Raw genomic sequence first — 15,220 nt, 5'->3', positions numbered from 1 at the left:
TCGCAGGACCTTGGGGGGCCGGCGGACCGGACTTGCCTAGCCAGGCAGCCTCTGCTACTGCAGTAATCTCTCCCGGAGCACCAGCTCTGCCACAGAAGCTGCGACATCTTGAAGGGGAGAGATGTGGTGACTGGGAGCCTAGCCTCACCTCCACCCAGGGTGCCCTTAGGTAACAACCAGGACCCTACAGACACGCCGGCCAGGGAACTGCTGCCTCAGCTGCGAACCTACCAAAACCCAGACTTCAGCCTCCCTGGCTGAGGGCGACTGGGAGTTCCGGAACGGCTCCCCTTCCGCCAGCCAGACGCTTTAGCCCCAGGCACCACAACCAAGCCAGCAGCCACCAGAAAACAGCTGCCATCCAGGAATGTGCACGGAGCAAGCAGCCACCACCCGTAACCCCCTGAGGAGCAGCTGACACCCATGAACGCCTGGGGAGCAGAACCCACCCATGACCACTAGAGGAGCAGCCACCACCTACGACCATGCGACCCGTCACCAGGACCTCCGCTGCAGCCACAGGCCCTGTGCGATTTGACACCTAGATCCTTCAGTGAGAGCAAAAATGGGGAGACAGAACAACAACCCTCAAAGGGAAAAGGAGGCATCACCAGAAAAGGAACTAAATGAAAATGGGCATGCAATATGTCAGAAGAATTCAGAATCAGGGTCATACAATTCATAAACTGATGGATGAAAAAATTAACAACTTATGTAAGAATCAAGAAGAAATAAATAGTGATATAGCTATGATTAAAAAAACATTATGGAAGCTTTCAACAGTAGACTAGGAGAAGCGCAGGATCAAATTAGCAAATTAGAAGACAGGGAAGCAAAACACACCCTATCTGAACAACAACTGGAGAAAAAAATCAAAAGACAGGAGGAGGGCCTGAGGGAGCTTTGGGACAACATGAAATGAAGCAACATATGTATAATAGGGGTGCCAGAATGACAAGAACAGGAGCAAGGATTAGAAAACCTATTTGAAGAAATAATGACAGAAAACTTCACTGATTTGGGAAGACAAAAGTCACACAAGCATAGAGAGTTCCAAACAAGATAAACCCAAAAAGACCCACAGTAAGACACGTCATAATTACAATAGCAAACATTCAGGAAAAAGAGAGAATCTTAAAGGCTGCAAGAGAGACACAAAAGGAAGTATACAAAGTGATGCAAAGCAAGGGACTTAAATCCAAGAATACTATACCCAGCAAGGCTATCATTCAAAATTGAAGGAAAAATAACTAGCTTCAGAGACAAAAAAAAAAAAAAAAAGGCTAAGGGAGTTTATCACTACCAAGCCAGCAATGCAAGAAATGCTAAAGGGACTGTTGTAAAAAGAAGGAAAAAATGAGGTGGCATGAGGAGGAACACAGGCAAAAAAATAAAAACGGTTACAAACAAGTACCTATCTATATTCCAGTATATAAAAGCCAAAGCAACTGAACGACCAAACAACCAATAGCTATGACAAGCACTAACCACCAGGGAGCAGATGCTCAACGCAGGAGCTGACTCCTGGTGGTCAGTGCACTCCCACAGCAGGAGTACCGCTTAGTGAACTTAACGAGCAGCAGCAGTGGCAGGAACGGTGTGGGCTCCTCTCCGACCACCTGCCACTTGGCACATTATTACATCCCCCGAGGGGTCCCAGATTGCGAGAGGACACAGGCCAGGATGAGGGACCCCACCGGTGCATGAATCTGTGCACTGGGACTCTAGTCAATAATAACTTTAAACATAAATGGACTAAATGCTGCAATCAAAAGACATGGAGTGGCTGAATGGATAAGAAAACATGACCTATATATTTGCTGTCTACAAGAGACCCACCTCAGAACAAGAGACTCACACAGACTGAAAGTGAAGGGATGGAAAAATATCTTTCAGGCAAATGGAAATGAAAAAAGAGCTGGAGTAGCAATACTTATATATGACAAAATAGATCTCAAAGTGAAGGTCATAACAAGATATAAGGAAGGGATCGATACAACTAGAGGATATAACTCTGGTAAACATATATGCACCCAATGCAGCAACACCCAAATACATAAAAATTCTTCTGAAAGGTAACAAAGGGAGCTATCAACGGCAATACATTCATAGTAGGGGACTTTAATACCCCACTGACATCACTGGATAAATATTCTAGACAAAAAATCAACCAAGAAACAGCTATCCTAAATGACTCACTACATCAGATGGACTTCATTGACATCTTCAGAACAATATACCACAAAGCTACAGAATATACATTCTTCTCAAGTGCACAAGGGACATTTTCAAAGATAGATCACGTACTGGATCACAGGCAAAGTCTCTCCAAATTCAAGAAGGTTGAAATCATATCAAGCATCTTCTCAGACCACAATGGCATAATATTAGAAATCAACTACAATAAAAACAATAAAAAAATTCAAACACTTGGAGGCTGAATAACATGCTATTAAACAATGACTGGATTACCAAAGAGATCAAAGAAGAAATTAAAAACGTTCTGGAAATGAATAACAATGAAAAAACAATGAAACCAAAACCTATGGGACACAGTGAAAGCAGTCCTGAGAGGGAAGTTCATAGCATTACAAGCCTAACTCAAAATATAAGACCAAAAAACCTAGAGGAAATGCACATATTCCTAGAAAAATACGACTTTCCAAAGCTCAATCAAGAAGAATCAAAATATCTCAACAGACCGATAACTAAGGAGGAAATTAAAGCAGTCATCAAAAAGCTTCCAGAGTCAGACAGCTTCACAGGGGAATTTTACCAAACATTCAAAGAAGAACTAAAACCTATCCTTCTCAGACTATTCCAAAAAATTCAAGAGGAAGGCCCACTTCCAAGCTCTTTCTATGAAGCCAGCATTACCCTAATCCCAAAATCAGATAAAGACACAACAAAGAAGAGAATTACACCAATATCCCTAATGAACATAGGTGCTAAAATCCTCAACAAAATTCTAGCAAATCAGAGCCAGCAGTACATCAGAAAGATCATACACCATAACCAAGTAGAATTTATTCCAAGGAAGCAAGGCTGGTACAATATCCGCAAATCAATAAACGTGATACATCACATAAACAAACTGAAAACAAAAAATTACATAATCCTATTAATTAATGTAGAAAAGGCATTTAACAAAATACAACACCCTTTCCTGATAAAAACTCTCAGCAAAGTGGGAATAGAGGGATCATACCTCAATATAATAAAAGCCTTATATGAAAAACCTCATACTCAATGAGAAAAAACTAAAACCATTTCCCCTAAGAACAGGAACAAGACAGGGATGCCCACTCTTACCACTCCTGTTCAACATAGTACTGGAAGTGCTAGCCATAGTGATCAGACAAGAAGAATAAATAAAAGGAATCCAAATTAGAAACAAAGAAGTAAAACTGCCCTTATTCGCAGATGACATGATATTGTACATAGAAAACCCCAAAGACTCCATCAAAAAACTACTAGATTTAATAAATGAATTTGGCAATGTAGCAGGATACAAAATTAACACCCAGAAACCTGTGGCCTTTTTATACACCAATAATGAACTTACAGAAAGAGAAACTTAAAAAAAAAAAAATCCCATTTACCATTGCAACACAAAAATTAAGGTACCTATGAATAAATTAATTTAACCAAGGAGGTAAAGAACCTATACTCAGAAAATTACAGGACACTGAAAAAAGAGATAGAGGAAGACATAAATTCAATGGAAGAATATACCGTGTTCGTAGATTGGTAGAATCAACATCATTAAAATATCCATACTACCCAAAGCAATCTATAGATTCAATGCAATCCCCATTAAAATACCAATGGCATACTTCAAAGATCTAGAAGAATCTCTCCAAAAATTCATCTGGAATAAAAAAAGACCCCAAATAGCTGCAGCAATCTTGAGAAAAGAAGAAAAAAGTTGGAGGGAACACAATACCAGATAGATATCAAGCTATATTACAAAGGCATTGTTCTCAAAACTGCCTAGCACTGGCACAAGAACAGACATATAGACCAATGGAACAGAACAGAGACCCCAGAAATTGACACAAGCCATGATGCTCAATTAATACTTGACAAAGGAGGCAAGAGCATACAGTGGAGTCAAGACAGTCTCTTCAATAAATGGTGTTGGGAAAATTGGACAGATACATGCAAAACAATGAAACTAGACCACCAACGTACACCATTCACAAAAACAAACTCAAAATGGATAAAGGACTTAAACATAAGGCAGGAAACCATAAAAATCTTAGAATAGTGGTCAGCAAACTCATTAGTCAACAGAGCCAAATATCAACAGTACAACGATTGAAATTTCTTTTGAGAGCCAAATTTTTTCAATTTAAACTTCTTCTAACGCCACTTCTTCAAAATAGACTCGCCCAGGCCGTGGTATTTTGTGGAAGAGCCACACTCAAGGGGCCAAAGAGCTGCATGTGGCTCGCAAGCCGCAGTTTGCCGACCACGGTCTTAGAAGACGCCATCGGCAGCAAAATAGCAGACATATGTCGTAGCAATATCTTTACCGATACAGATCCCAGAGCAATGGAAACTAAGGAGAAAATAAACACATGGGACTACATCAAAATAAAAAGCTTCTGCACAGCTAAAGAAACCATCAACAAAGTAACAAGAGAGCCCACTACATGGGAGAACATATTTGCCAATGTTATCAGCGATAAGGTTTTAATCTCCAAAATTTATAGGGAACTCATACAACTTAACAAAAGGAAGATAAACAATCCAATCAAAAAATGGGCAAACGACCTAAATAGACACCTTTCACAAGAGGACATACAGAAGGCCAAGAGACATATGAAAACATGCTGAAAGTCACTAATCATCCGAGAGATGCAAATCAAAACAACAAGGTACCATCTCACACCTGTCAGAATGGCAATCATCAACAAATCAACAAATGACAAGTGCTGGCGAGGATGCGGAGAAAAAGGAACTCTCTTGCACTGCTGGTGGGAATGCAGACTGGTGCAGCCGCTTTGGAGAACAGTATGGTGTTTACTCAAAAAATGAAAAATGGAAGTTCCATTTGACCCAGTAATCCCACTTCTAGGATTATATCCCAAGAAAACAGAAACCAATCAGAAAGAATATTTGTACCCCTATAGTCATAGCGGCACAATTTACCATAGCTAAGATTTGGAAGCAGTCTAAATGCCCATCAGCGGAAGAGTGGATTAGAAAACTGTGGTACATCTATACAATGGAATACTATGCTGCTGTCAAAAAGAAGGAATTCTTACCATTTGCAACAGCATGGATGGAACTGGAGAACATTATGCTAAGCGAAATAAGCCAGTCAGAGAAAGGTAAGTATCACATGATCTCACTCATTTGTGGAATATAATGAACAACATAAACTGATGAACAAAAATAGAACTGGAGTCACAGAAGCATTGAATAGACTATCCAACCTATGATGGAAGGCAGGGGGTGAGGGGGTAAGAGATCAACCAAAGGATTTGTATGCATGCATATGAGCATATCCAATGAATACAGATATAGGAGGGGGGGGTTGAGGGCATTTGCTTGGGGTGGGGGGCAGTAGGGGAGAGGTCAAATGGGAGGAAAAGGAGACTTATGCAATACATTAAACAACAAAGAATTTAAATTTAAAAAAATAAAACAAAAACTAAAGATGAAAAACAAAGAAACAAAAAAAACTACTTATGGCTGTGGCCAGTGTGGCTTAGTTGGTTGGAGCATCATGATTCCCAGTCAAGGCACATAGAGGGGAAGGGAAGGGGGAGAAGGGGGGCACATGGGAGGCAACCAATTGTTTCTCTCTGAGTTCAGTGTCTCCCTCCCCTCTCCCTTCCTCTCCCTCTCCCTCCCTCTCCCTCTCCCTCTCCCTCTCCCTCTCCCCCTCCCTCCCCCTCCCCCTCCCCCTCCCCCTCCCCCTCCCTCCCCCTCCCCCTCCCCCTCCCTCCCCCTCCCCCTCCCCCTCACCCTCACCCTCCCTCTCCCTCTCCCTCTCACTCTCCCTCCCCCTCCCTCTCCCTCCCCCCCCCCCCCCCCCTCCCCCTCCCTCTCCCTCCCCCTCCCCCTCCCTCTCCCTCTCCCTCTCACTCTCCCTCCCCTCCCTCTCCCTCCCCCTCCCCCTCCCCCTCCCTCTCCCTCTCCCTCTCCCTCCCCCTCCCCCTCCCCCTCCCTCTCCCTCTCCCTCTCCCCAATAAAAACGTATCCTTGGATGAGAATTAAGAAACTACCTATGAAGCTTTCCAAAGAAAATATACCAGCGGTAAAGGTACACAAGCAGAGTTAAGAACCACTACCTTACAATTTTATAAGAGATAATATGTTTCAGGGCATATAGGCAAAACAAAAAACTTTTACACACCTGTGGCCATGAAATTATAATATTTTATAATAACTACATTTTAATCCATTTAGATTTATGTAAATAGTCTAGTAATACAGAGGGTAGCTGTAACTGTCTGCAGTCTCCTTTCCAATATATTTTTAATTCTGCCATATTTACTCTGTATTTCTATACAGCCATTCTTTGTGTTTATGGCTTATCAATAGGGTGACATATAACTTACTATATAAACCAGGTATTCTGAGGGTAAAAGTAGGTACCTTTAATAACTAAACTGGACAACAGTCATAAACTTTAGATTGTCCCACACAAACATGATGTATGAACATCCTACCTATAATAAATCCCCAATATTTTATATCCTAGTTTAATGGGTATAACACTAATTTCCAAATATTTTACTTAAAAGTAATAAAAAACCCACACAATTCTCCATCACTTCAGTTTCTCCAATTCTAAATCTGCCATCTCTTAGCATAATTTATCTATAAATAATACTTTATAGAGCACTGAGAATGCTGTGGAAGATGCCATGTGAAGCTTTATTTCTGAAGCTTAGAGATAAGTTTAGTACATTGAACAGGATTAACAAAGGATGGTAAATATCTGGCATATATTGTCACTTACCACCTGCACAGTTGTGGCAGTATCACTAATCTATCATGATACATTTTCTACTAAACAGGAAAACAGCAAACGCATCTCACATATAACTTGATTCAAGAAGAGAGAAACACACAACAAATAAATTACGGTAATGCCAACAAATTTAACATCAATGTAACTCTGTAGAAGAAAAATGGAGAAACATATTTAAGTGAGTTCTATAATAGTGAAGTCCATACAAGTTCCCTAGACACACACACACAAAATGCATTTGATAATGTAAGAAGAAAGCTTAGGACTTAGACATGAAAAGCCCAAATGGCCTATGACAAAATGGAAAAGAATTATACTCACTTGCTTTCTTCATCTAAAAGATGGAGCAGTCCTGTTGGTTTCTTGCTAATAAGATTTATGCAACAGGTATTATCTATATAATCTATATTGTGCCAGCTGATACCTTCAGCTCTGTATTCCTCCTAGGAAATAACAAATTAACAATTTATTCATCTTGCAGAAAATAATAGGTATAGGATAATAAGGACTGAAAAACTTTTAACAGGCTTAAAAAAGAATAGTCTAAAGTTTCCTCTTTTAAATCACAAAGACACAAGACGAAATGTATAATTTCAATTTTATAAAATCTTGATACAGTATGTGTCTATTTCCTTTAAAAAGTACATGTAACCAAATTTTTTGTTAAATCCTACTTGTGATACATTCAGATCAAAATTTAGGGTTAAATTTGTTTTAGACATCCTATCTGATGATTACACTAAGGAAAAATATAAACTAGAGAATCCTAATTTCTCCCATGTGACTATAAATCGACAACAATGAATTTAATAAAACAATGTCTGGGCCAAGTGGAAAACCATCACCTCCAGTGACCACTGATATAAATCATATAGAATTCAAATATACTTGCCTTTAGCAAAATAAAACCCTTAGTATATTTTCCAAAACAAGGTTTCACATTCCATCACTTAAAAATTCAAACCTCAGGCCTTGAGCAACTATTTAAAACCCTCTGACAAAACCCCCACATTCCTTACTAATATTTCTCTGTACTGAAAAATATTATTTTACCCATCAGTGAGATGCTTTTACTTTTTGACTATTTTCCAGAAAGATACCCCTGAGAACCCAAGAAGATACGTTTCTATATTACAAGGATATCTAGGCACCAAGAAAATACTATGTTCACATGATGATTTTAGTATTCACTGAAAATACCTGCATACTTCTCTGTAAATATGGTGATTTTATAATTTTATCACTTCTGTATTATTATAATCCTACAAAGAAAAATGACCCTAATATACAGAGGCAACCAATTGATGATAGTTATTCTAACTGGGAAAGCCAAATGCTTAATTCTTTCCTTTTAATTAAAAATTTCACAAGTAAGACAGAGTAGGTATATGCAGTGCTCTCATCTCCTCCCACACCCACATCAAAATTACAACTAAACTATGGAATATACCATCATTGAGAACCGCCTGAACACTAGCTGAACAGAAGTTCTATAACTAAAAATATACAGAAGAAGCCACATCAAGACCAGTAGGAAGGGCAGAGATGCAAAACGGGCTGGTCCCACACCCACGTGTGACAGTTAAAAATCAGAGGGATAACTCAGCTGCGGAGACCCCTCCTGAGGAGTGAGGGGTTCCAGCCCCATACCAGGCTCCCCAGCCTAAGGTTCCAATGCCAGGAAGAGAAGTCCCATAACTCGGGATTGTGGCTGAGTAAGAGGAAGGGCTGCTGGAGTCCCAGGCATTCCTCTTAAAGGGCCCATGCACAGATTTTCTCACTGACTCACTTGCTCTGAGTAGCAGTACTGGGGCAGCAACTCAAAAAGCACCAGGGCCATACAGGAAGGAACTGAATAGTCTGGTTTCAAAGCAAGGGCTAGAGGAGCAGCTGTCTCTCAGGCAGAAGTGCTGGTAAAGGCCACTGTTCCTTTGTCGAGCCCTCCCTCCACCTAGCCTACAGGTAAAGGCCAGTGCCAAGTCCGAGTATCCATCAACCTGCCTAACACCCTGCCTGTTGATCTCCAGGACGCCACCCCACACAACCTGTGGGCCAACTCAAGCCGCTTTTCCATTTAAACAGCCTGTCTCAGCTAGTGCTGGGGACTTTCCTAAAATCTCCCAAAGGTTCACAAACTCCTAAAAAGCAGTAGCTGGTCTCAGAGTACCCCATACTTCTTGTTAAGCCAGGGGTCCTCAAACTTTTTAAACAGGGGGCCAGTTCACTGTCCCTCAGACCGTTGGAGGGCCTGACTATAGTTTGGAAAAAAAAAAAAACTATGAACAAATTCCTATGCACACTGCTAAGTCAGCTGCTAAGCCGGACAGGCAGCGGCGGCAAAAACACCCGGCGGGCCGGATAAATGTCCTCGGCGGGCCGCATGTGGCCCGCGGGCCGTAGTTTGAGGACCCCTGGCCTAAGCCCAGCACTAGTGCCAGCCAGCCTTAGATGGCAGCTTAGATTCTCCCAGGCACCTCCAAGCCAAACACAAGTAGCAACCATTTGCAGATCACTTTGTAAGCCATACCACGTGGCCCCAGAATGGCATAGGCAGTGGCTGACCTTGGCCTGCACCAGAGCCCCTCCCAAGCGGCCCCTGAATCTACATACCCGGTGGCTAGCTTCAGATCACAACAGAACACTCAATCTCCTCTACAAATGACTTGCCAAAGGGCAAACTCAGCAGGCACTAGATCCCCACTAACATACATCTTGCTCCATGGGGTCAGCCCCTGCACAACAGCATCTCTGATGTAATCATGACCACTCCTCGTAGCCAGTCGGCCTGAAGGTAAATCCCTCCCAATGAAGTGCCAACAGCAATCAAGACTCAACTACAATAGTAAGACACACACAACCCACACAAGGGAGCACCTAACTCATGTGACCTGGGAGACTGCCACTGGACCTCATAAGACACCTACTACATAAGACTACTCTACCAAGACTGGAAACATAAAAGATCTACCTAATACATAAAAACATACACAGGTAGGCAGCCAAAATGAGGAGACAAAGAAACATGTCACTAATAATAAAAGAAGAGGAGGAAACTAAAGAAAACTAAGCTAAATGGAGACAAATAATCTACCAGATGCAGAGTTTGAAACACTGGTTATAAGATTGCTCAATGAACGCAGGGGAAGAGATGAACTCAATGAGAACTTTAACAAAGAGATAAGAAACATAAAAACGGCAACAAAACATAAAAAAGAACCAGTCAAAAATGAAGAATACAATCACTAAAAATAAAGAATAAATTAGATTAAATCAACAGTAAATTTGATGAAGCAGATGACAGAATCAGCTATTTGGAAGGTAGGGTAGCAGAAAACACCCAATCAAAACAGCAAAAAGAAAAAAAGAATTTTTTAAATGAGGATAGTTTAAGGGACCTCTGGAACAACCTCAAGTGTACCAACATTCATTCGCATCATGAGGGTGCTGGAAGAAGAAGAGAGCAAAGAAATGACAACCTATTTGAAGAAATAATGATGGAAAACTTCCCTAACCTGGAAAAGAAAATAGACACACAAGTCCAGGAAGTTCAGAGTCCCAAACAAGATGAAACCAAATAGACTCACACTAAAATACATCAAAATTAAAATGCCAAAGGTTAGAGACAAAGATAAAATCTTAAAAGCAGCAAGAACCCTAGTCAGTTTGGCTTAGTGGCTAGAGCGTAGCCCTGCAGACTGAAGGGTACCGGTTAGAGTCTAGTCAAGGGCATATACCTCAGTTGCAGGTTCGATCTGTGGCTCTGGTTTGGGCACATGCAGGAAGCAACCAAGGGCTCTCTCACATCAATATTTCTTTCTTTCTCTTTCTTTCTTTCTTTCTCTCTCTCTCTCTCTCTCTCTCTCTCTCTCTCCACCATCCCTTCCATTCTCTCTAAAAATCAATGGGAAAATATCCTCAGGTGAGGATTAACAAAAAAATAAATTAATTAATTAAAATTAATAGAAAAATATCCTCCGGTGAGGATTAACAATAGATAGATAGGTAGGTAGATGATAGATAGATAGATAGATAGATAGATAGATAGATAGATAGATAGCAGCAAGAAAAAGGCACTTAGTGACCTACAAAGGGAGCTCCCATAGATTGTCAGCTAATTTCTCAACAAAAACTTTGAAGGCCAGAAGGGATTAGCATAAAACATTCACAGTAAGGAAAAGGAAGAACCTGCAACCAAGATTCCTCTACTCAGTAAGGCTATCATATAGAATTGAAGGACAAATAAAGAGCTTCCCAGATAAGAAAAAGCTAAAGAGGTTCATCACTACCAAATCAGTTTTTACAAAAAATAAGATAAAAAATAAGAATAATAAAACAGCAATAACTGTATACCTATTAATTACTTTATAGTTTTTTAGAGAGAAGAAAGGGGTTGGGGGAGAGAGAGATAGAGAGAAACACTGATGAGAGAGAGAAACATCAACTGGTTGCCTCTCATACATTCTCTAATCCAAGACCAGACCCAAAACCTAGGTATATGCCCTGACCGGGAATGGAAACCTCAAGCTTTTGAGGGGGTGCTGGAAGCTTTTGCTGGTATAGGACAACACTCCAACCATCTGAGCCACACTAGCCAGGGCTATCAATAATTACTTTAAATGTTAATGGATTAATGGTCCAATCAATAGCCATCGGGTGGCCAAATGGATAAAAATACAAGACCCAAACATATACTGTCTACAGGAGTCCGAATTCAGGTCAAAAGACAAACAAAAACTGAATATAAAGAGATAGAAAAATATATTTCATGCAAATGGAAACGAATAAAAAGTTGGGGTACCAATATTTATATCAAACAAACAGACATTTAAACAAAGTCTATTACAATAGACAAAGAAGGACCCACCAATTCCACTTCTGGGTATTTATCCTAAGAAAGCCAAAACATGAACTCAAAAAGACATTTGCATCCCTATGTTCACTGCAGCATTATTTACAACTAGAGGCCCGATGCATGAAGATTCGTGCAAGAATGGGCCTTCCTTCCACTGGGTGCCAGCACCGCCTTTGCTCCGGCTGAAGCTGCCTTTCCACCTTTGCTCCAGCCCAGAGCCGCCTTTCCGCCTCCCCACACTGCCCAGAGGCCCGGAGCAGCTGGGGCGGTGCGAAACGCCTGCGTCATCGCAAGCGTCCCGCCGCTGGCTGCTCGGCGCCTGTGTATGCAAGTTAACCCACCATCTTTGTTCGGTTAATTTGCATATTCACTCCTGATTGGCTGGTGGGTGTCGCAAAGGTACAATTTGCATATTTCTCTTATATTAGTGTAGCTAGCCAAGATAGGGAAGCAACCTCAGTTAACCACTGACAGACAAATCAATAAAGAAGATAGAATATGACTCAGCCATAAAAAAGAACAATACCTTGCCGTTTTGACAACACGGATGGACCTAGAGGGTATTACGCTAAGTGAAATGAGTCAGAGAAAGACAAATGTTATATGATTTCACTTATATGTGGAATGTAAAAAAATAAGATAAATGAATAAACAAGACAAAAACTAACTCATAGATACAGAAGATATTTTGATGGTTTCCAGATGAGAGGAGGCTTGGGGGAATGGATGAAAAATGGGAAGGGATTAAAATGTGCAAATTGCCAGTTATAACAATAGTTAGCATTGGTTCTCAACCTTCCTAATGCCGCGACCCTTTAATACAGTTCCTCATGTTGTGGTGACCCCCAACCATAAAATTATTTTCGTTGCTACTTCATAACTGTAATTTTGCTACTGTTAAGAATCGTAATGTAAATATCTGTGTTTTCCGATGGTCTCAGGCGACCCTGCTAGCGGTTCTCAACCTGTGGGTCGTGACCCACAGGTTGAGAACCGCTGCTGTACCTGTGGGTCACGACCCACAGGTTGAGAACCGCTAGCAGGGTCGCCTGAGACCATCGGAAAACACAGATATTTACATGACATATGGTTGGGGGTCACCACAACATGAGGAACTGTATTAAAGGGTCGTGGCATTAGGAAGGTTGAAAACCACTGAGTTAAGGGAATGTAAAGTACAGCACAGGTAATATAGTCAATAATATTGTAATAACTATGTATGGTGCCAGAAAGCTACTAGATTTATCAGGATGATCACTTCATAAGTAGTATCTAGAGTCTCAGTGGAAAGGGTTGATCAAGAGGAGCAGCTGATGAGGAGACATTACAAAGAGGCGGGGTTGCAAGCCAAAATTCAAGGTATGAAGAATGCTGTTCCAAAGAATGACAAAAAGAGGAGGAAGCAACTCAATGAAAATGTTGCTAAGTTGGAAGCAGAAATGGAACAGAAACAGAAAAACTGGAGCAATTTAAGCTAACTTCTAGGGAGAGTTAAATACATTCTGGTGCTGTTAACATTTCAACCTTGGCTCTTGAGAATCAGCCACCTGAGATATCAACAGCACAAAAGAGATGGGACAAAAAAGAAGCACTGGAAAAAGAGCAGAAAGAAAGGATAGCTGAAGCTGAAGCTGAGAACTTACATAAAGCTAGATGCATAGAAAGTGAAAAACTTGCTCAAATAATGGCAGCTAGACAGTTAGAAATTAAAGATTCCATCTGATGGCCACTGCATGTAGAGAGTCATTTAAGATCAACTGAAAGAACAGGAATGCCCTCTGACTATAGCTGCCTTCAGTAATTAAACTAAGTATATGCAAAGCCACGTGGACGACTTTCTGCCATTTTTAACAAACCCTAATACAGAAGATACGTATACTTCAGAAGAATTCGGAAAGTACTGTGATGGCATTATATACACAACTGCATGGGGAAGTCAGCTTGAGCTAAAATCTCTATCTCATATTTTACAAACACCAATAAAGATAATACAGGCAGATTCTCCTCCCATTGTAGTTGGCAAAGAGTATCAAAAGAAACCTATTAAGACTTGCATATATGAGATATGCATATGGCTTAGTCAGTGAACAGAGCTACTGGAAATTTCAACTAGTTTACAAAATGTTGCACAATTATATTTTAGTACAGTGTGCCAATATGAATAATTCACACCAAGTGCTAGATTGTTCTAAATGTTACTGAAAAATATAACTACCTTAAATCAGTTTTATGGCAAAGCTTTTAATAGGTTTCTCAAAAAATTGTGTCAGAGATAAACTTTAACCAGTGTCCTCTTAGTGGTATTTTAAAAATACTTATAAGTCCATTGTCAAGAACATCACTCACAGACCAAGATGCAACCCTATCTATATCTATATATATAAAACCCTAAGATGCAAATAGACCAAACGGCAGAACCGAATAATGGAACAACTAATCACTATGATGTGCACTGACCACCAGAGGGGAGTGCGTGGAACATGGCGGGATGGTGGAGCAGGTGAGCGGGGGTGCCAGACCAAGGCAGGGTGCCAGTCGCTGTCATGGGGGGGGGGGGGGGGGAGTGGGAGCCTCTGGTGTTTACTGAAAATTCTTTGCTCCCACATGCCACAGTCCCACCCAGTGCTTGCACCTGCTGCCAGCTCCAGCCCTGCTCATACCCGCTGCTGGCGCCGGAGCCGCCGCTTACACCCACTGCCAGTGCCAGCCCTGGCCCCAATCACTCGGTGCCATCAGCAGGTGTGAGCGGCGGCTGCTGGCCCCAATAGCCCCTCAGGGTTTCTTCACCTCCCCCTGCTCCTGAGGGGTGATCGGGGCAGCAGCCGCTGCTCACACCAGCTGACGGTGCCAGCCCCACTCCCTCTGCGCCATCAGCATATGCGAGCAGGGCTGGCGCTGTCAGCACATGGGAGCAGTGGCACCAAGAGCAGGGCTGCTGGCAGACAAGAGACGGGCGGGGGGGGGGGGGGGAGGGCGCGGCAGGAGGGGCCAGCAGGGGCACAGAGGATGGGCCAAGACCTGCCCCTGTGCCCACGGCAGTCTCGCGGCCCCTAGTTTGCTTATATTTTTATTAATATAGGATCCTGAACATTATGTTGAAATAAATCTTAAATGTTTTTTAAAAAGCTTTCAGTAAAAGCCCTAGCTGGTTTGGCTCAGTGGATAGAACATTGGCCTGCAGACTGAAGGGTCCCAGGTTCGATTCCAGTCAAGGGAACATGCTCAGGTTGTGGGCTCGATCCCCAGTAGGGGTCATGCTAGAGGCAGCCGATCAATAATTCTCTCATCATTGATGTTTCTATCTCTCTCTCCCTCTTCCTTCCTCTCTGAAATCAATTAAAATATATTATTTTTTAAAAAGCTTCCAGTAACCATTT

The 15,220-nt window shown here is 41.6% G+C and overlaps 1 protein-coding gene and 1 pseudogene across 1 annotated transcript in view; one reads left to right on the top strand and one right to left on the bottom strand.

The window, feature by feature from the left end:
• MYO9A (myosin IXA) overlaps positions 1–15,220 on the bottom strand; it is a 321,663-nt gene that overhangs the window by 176,846 nt on the left and 129,597 nt on the right. The window contains exon 12 of the mRNA XM_008151369.3: positions 7,313–7,434. Coding sequence (XP_008149591.2) covers positions 7,313–7,434 — 122 coding nt within the window. The remainder of the gene's footprint in view (positions 1–7,312; positions 7,435–15,220) is intronic.
• LOC103294966 (deubiquitinase OTUD6B-like) lies at positions 12,391–14,045 on the top strand (annotated as a pseudogene).

The sequence above is a fragment of the Eptesicus fuscus genome, chromosome 2 (genome assembly GCF_027574615.1).
Source record: "Eptesicus fuscus isolate TK198812 chromosome 2, DD_ASM_mEF_20220401, whole genome shotgun sequence".
Classification (NCBI taxonomy): domain Eukaryota; kingdom Metazoa; phylum Chordata; class Mammalia; order Chiroptera; family Vespertilionidae; genus Eptesicus; species Eptesicus fuscus.
This window is presented reverse-complemented; position numbering and strand designations above follow the sequence as displayed.